Consider the following 4,141-nt stretch of genomic DNA (forward strand, 5'->3'; position numbering starts at 1 on the left):
ACAATATGTATATTCACAGGATGTATATTCCCTCCGCCCCCATTTTCCACAAAACCAAATTATGTGAAAGCCTTGAACTCCAAATAAGATGGTTTTCATAGGTAGGGCCTCTGGCATATTAGCATGTTTAGTTGAGGTTATGAAGTTGGTCCTTCCTGATAGGAAAGAATTATTGACCTTCTAAAAGGGTTGAGAGCTCTCTTTCTGTCTTCACCATGTGAAACAAAGCAATAAGGCAGCTATCAGCCAACTAAGAGGTCTTTACATGAATTCAATCTGACAGCACCTTGAATGTTGACTGCCCAGTGCCCAGAACTATAAGAAACCAATCTTGTTTAAGGCGCCCAGTCTAAGGAATTTTGTTACAATATCTAAGATAACCATCATTAAGTAGAAAAGTACCCTTTTATTGAGAAGTAAAACAAGTGTATTTACAATATTCAATTGTTAGATCACATAATCTGACTGTGAGACTTTTCTAAAGCAGCAGTTTTCCCAAAATTACAATTATATAAGGAGAAAAAAAGAAACCATTCCAAATAGGTTACAGAAAATACATTTGAACAATTCCAGAAACACTTTAAGGCTAAGCAATTTTAGACCTTTCTGTCCATCTTTATAGCAATAATTAGAGTATATTTTGTCACAAAGATAGGTTCATTTTTGAAAGGAAGTCACAATATATAGTGCTTTCTGCCAGAAGACTAGTTTGTTTAAAAAATAAAGCCTGATCAAGGATTTTGAATTAGAGATACACAAAGCTGTCGAGTTGTTGTGAACTCACACTTGAGATTAACTGTGCACTCACTTAAAATGAAAACTGCTTCACCTCTCAGCTTCGAAGGACTGGGAGATTATTGAAGCCTTGACATGCTTCTGTCTCATAATAATTTCTAACATAAAATTGGAAAAGAGATCTGTTACAGTGCAAAGAACATTTTGATAGAAAGTCATGTCTACAAAAGAGTTAATTAATACCGATGTTCCTTACATGAACAGATAATATTCTTGCTCTAAAAAGTTAGAATATCTAGCTAATGTAAGTAAGATGGGTCAGTCAAAAATATCTGTAACAGAGTTCTACAGGGCAATTTTACAAGTCAATCCCCAAATACGTATATACTTGACACTCTCTAAGTGAGGATATTACATTTTTTTTTTAAGAACAATAGACGTAACACTAGGTCTCTTATGATTCCATGTACTATTGAGGTAGGAGTCTCATTTTTGTCAATATCATCTATCTTCACAGATTATAAGTCAAATACCAGTATCAAAAAACACCCCCTAAAATAAAGAAAACCAGTAACCCACAAGACTGAACCATTAGGCTATATTCCAAATCTTTCCTTCTTCAGACGAGCAAGTTTGGAGTTCTCTGCACATAAAGAGGTTTAATTTAAAGAAACCCAAGTTGTATATCTATTTTGTAGACATGTGTGTAAATAAAAAAACCACAAATTTCAAATTATGATTTTAGGTATTAAAAGCCATGCAACAGTTAAAAAAAGTATATTGTGCAATCATTAGTAGTAAAACAGCACTATGGCAGGTAAAATGTATTCCTATATCTAGCACAAAAGCTGCCAGCTGCTACTTTAGAAAACAAACTAATGAAGAAACAGGCTTTGTTTTTATGACCTGGCAAGCAGCAAAGATAGAAAAACCCACACATCTTTGTCTTTATTTTAGTGGGTGTTTTTTTTGTGTGTGTGTGTGTGTGTGTGTGTGTGTGTGTGTGTGTGTATGTGTGTGTGTGTCTGTTTTTGGGCCACACCCAGTGACGCTCAAGAATTACTCCTGGCTTGGGGGACCATAAAGGATGCTGGGGGATCAAACCATGGTTCATCCTAGGTAAGCCTATGTAAGGCAGATGTCCTATGGCTTGCGCCACTGTTCCGGCCCCGATTTTAGTGTTTTGTTTTTAAAGAAACTACCATTCATTTGAAATCAGCAAAATAACTTTAGTATTGAGAATCACATTTTTTCATCGTGAACTCAAAATGAAAAGTGATTATGTGATGCATGTGACCACTTGCATGCTGATTTTTCTATAAAGGCTGAAAATAAGGAAAAAGTCAGTCCTCATGAACAGCCCTTACAAATAGCTATTATCGACTTAACCTTTTCATATTACTCCTTTAAATCTATCTTACCAACAGATAAATTATGGGAGCAAAAACAAACAAAACATTGCTAAAATTAAAAAAAAAAAGGGAAAATATCATGGCATTAAAAACTCATTTGGTTTGCATCATTTAATACCTTAAATAAAAAACTATGAACCAAGCTATGTAACAGACTAAATCATGGCCAAGAATGGTTTCTATTAAATGCTTACATGTAACAAGTAATATAGGTAGTTAGGTCAGAAAGTAGAATATTTCTAGGGAAAGTTTTTGACTCTGAAAGACGAAAAGAAACGCTAATTCAGAAGTTACAAGCTAATAAAGAATGACCTTTGCGTATTTCAACGAAGACTATTAAAGTTCAGCTTTTCATCTAGTTTTAAATACAAGTTAAAAAAACACTAAAAATTTTTCTTTTAACCTCATACCCAAAAAAAAGGGGCAGGGGAAGAGAAAGGTGATTCATTTATCAACACTGGGCTTTCCTTGGTTTTAATCCACTGAAATGACATAACCTAATCTAATTCATGCATCACTTGCAGAAACAGCGCAACTGGAAATATTTTTGTCATCACAGTGAATGTCTTTCAAAAGCATGTCTCTGGGTGTTTCTGTCCCTTCAAATAAAAAAAGAAAAGAAAAAGGCACCTAAGGATGGGCCGTGCCAGACACAGGGCAGAAAATAAGAGAAATGTCTTCAAGATTTTCCACAGGCGCTGTAACATACATTTCACTTCCTTCATTATCTCGCTTCTTCATAGTTCACTTGATTGGAAGCCAGTTCTCACTGCTTCTTGGTTAACTGCTCTTGGTACTTTGTAGGCTACATGTTTTTAAACTTCTGTAAAGCACATTATAGGCTATTTCACGTAATTTAATTTTGTGCTGGATATTCTTCAAAGGATTTTTATAAATAACACAATATTTTAAATAAGTCTTCCATTCACTGTTGTTATACCATAGTGTTGCTTTCTCCAACTTTATCTACAAACTGCAAAGAGAAGAGAGGCAATTACTAGAAAGCCGAGAGTAGTATACATTATAATACCAGAACTTTAAATGATAATTTTACAATAAGTAAGATGTTTGTCTTGCATGTGGCAGACCCAGGTTCAATTCCAGGCATCCCATATTGTCCCCAGAACCCTGCCAGGAGTGATCCCTGAGTACAGAGTCAGTAAGCCTTGAATACTGCCCAAGTGTGGCCCCCCACACAAACAAAAATTAAAAATAAAACCCAGCTTTGTAATAGGTTAAATCTGATGCTATTGAGCACCATCTTCTGCCACATAAATGTTTATAAAAAAACTTTGTTTTTCTAGAAGCTGTTTTTGCATGACATGTTATACATATGACTTAGAGGAGTGCAACACAAAAATGCAACACAATGATAAAAAAATGGATAAAATGAACACTTAGCTTAACAAATTTGTTTTTAAAAAGCTGAAATGTCAGCCAATCATGCATTAATAAACTCAATAAGATATTTCAACTGACCATTACTGTGGATCTCTTCTGGGCCTATGTGGTCTTTGGACAAACAGATTGAACTCCATTAAGTTCAATAGTTTACAATAGCTAAACATACTTTAAATTGTATTTTGAACTTCAGATTGAAGTAGCAATGCAATTAAAAACAGATTCAATATGCAAGCATAAATTTGTAAATATTAAGCATGAATTTTAATAAACAGTAATGTAAGTGATTTTCTTGGGTTACTTCTCACCCTGATATAATGTAATTGGGCTTTCTTTCACCATTCGGATGAAGATACAAATACTGAAACAAAGTAATCAGTGAAGGTAATAAAATGAACAAAATATAACAAGCATTTACTTTAACTTCACTATTCACATTGTTAATTAAGTATTTATTAGTAATGAAGTGATACTGGGAAACAATTGCTAGTATTGGCTGTCCATTTATGTACACAAAGACAAATCCTTACATTAAGGGTCTGAATAGTGTTTACAGGTTTATCAGAAGTTTTTGCAAATTCAAAAGCCATGTG

The 4,141-nt window shown here is 34.0% G+C and overlaps 1 protein-coding gene across 1 annotated transcript in view; it reads right to left on the bottom strand.

The window, feature by feature from the left end:
* Positions 1 to 2,243: 2,243 nt before the first annotated feature.
* Positions 2,244 to 4,141, bottom strand: part of GOLT1B (golgi transport 1B) — a 12,975-nt gene continuing 11,077 nt past the window's right edge. Inside the window, exon 5 of the mRNA XM_049783865.1 lies at positions 2,244 to 3,120. Coding sequence (XP_049639822.1) covers positions 3,082 to 3,120 — 39 coding nt within the window. The 3' untranslated portion in view covers positions 2,244 to 3,081. The remainder of the gene's footprint in view (positions 3,121 to 4,141) is intronic.

The sequence above is a fragment of the Suncus etruscus genome, chromosome 11 (genome assembly GCF_024139225.1).
Source record: "Suncus etruscus isolate mSunEtr1 chromosome 11, mSunEtr1.pri.cur, whole genome shotgun sequence".
Classification (NCBI taxonomy): domain Eukaryota; kingdom Metazoa; phylum Chordata; class Mammalia; order Eulipotyphla; family Soricidae; genus Suncus; species Suncus etruscus.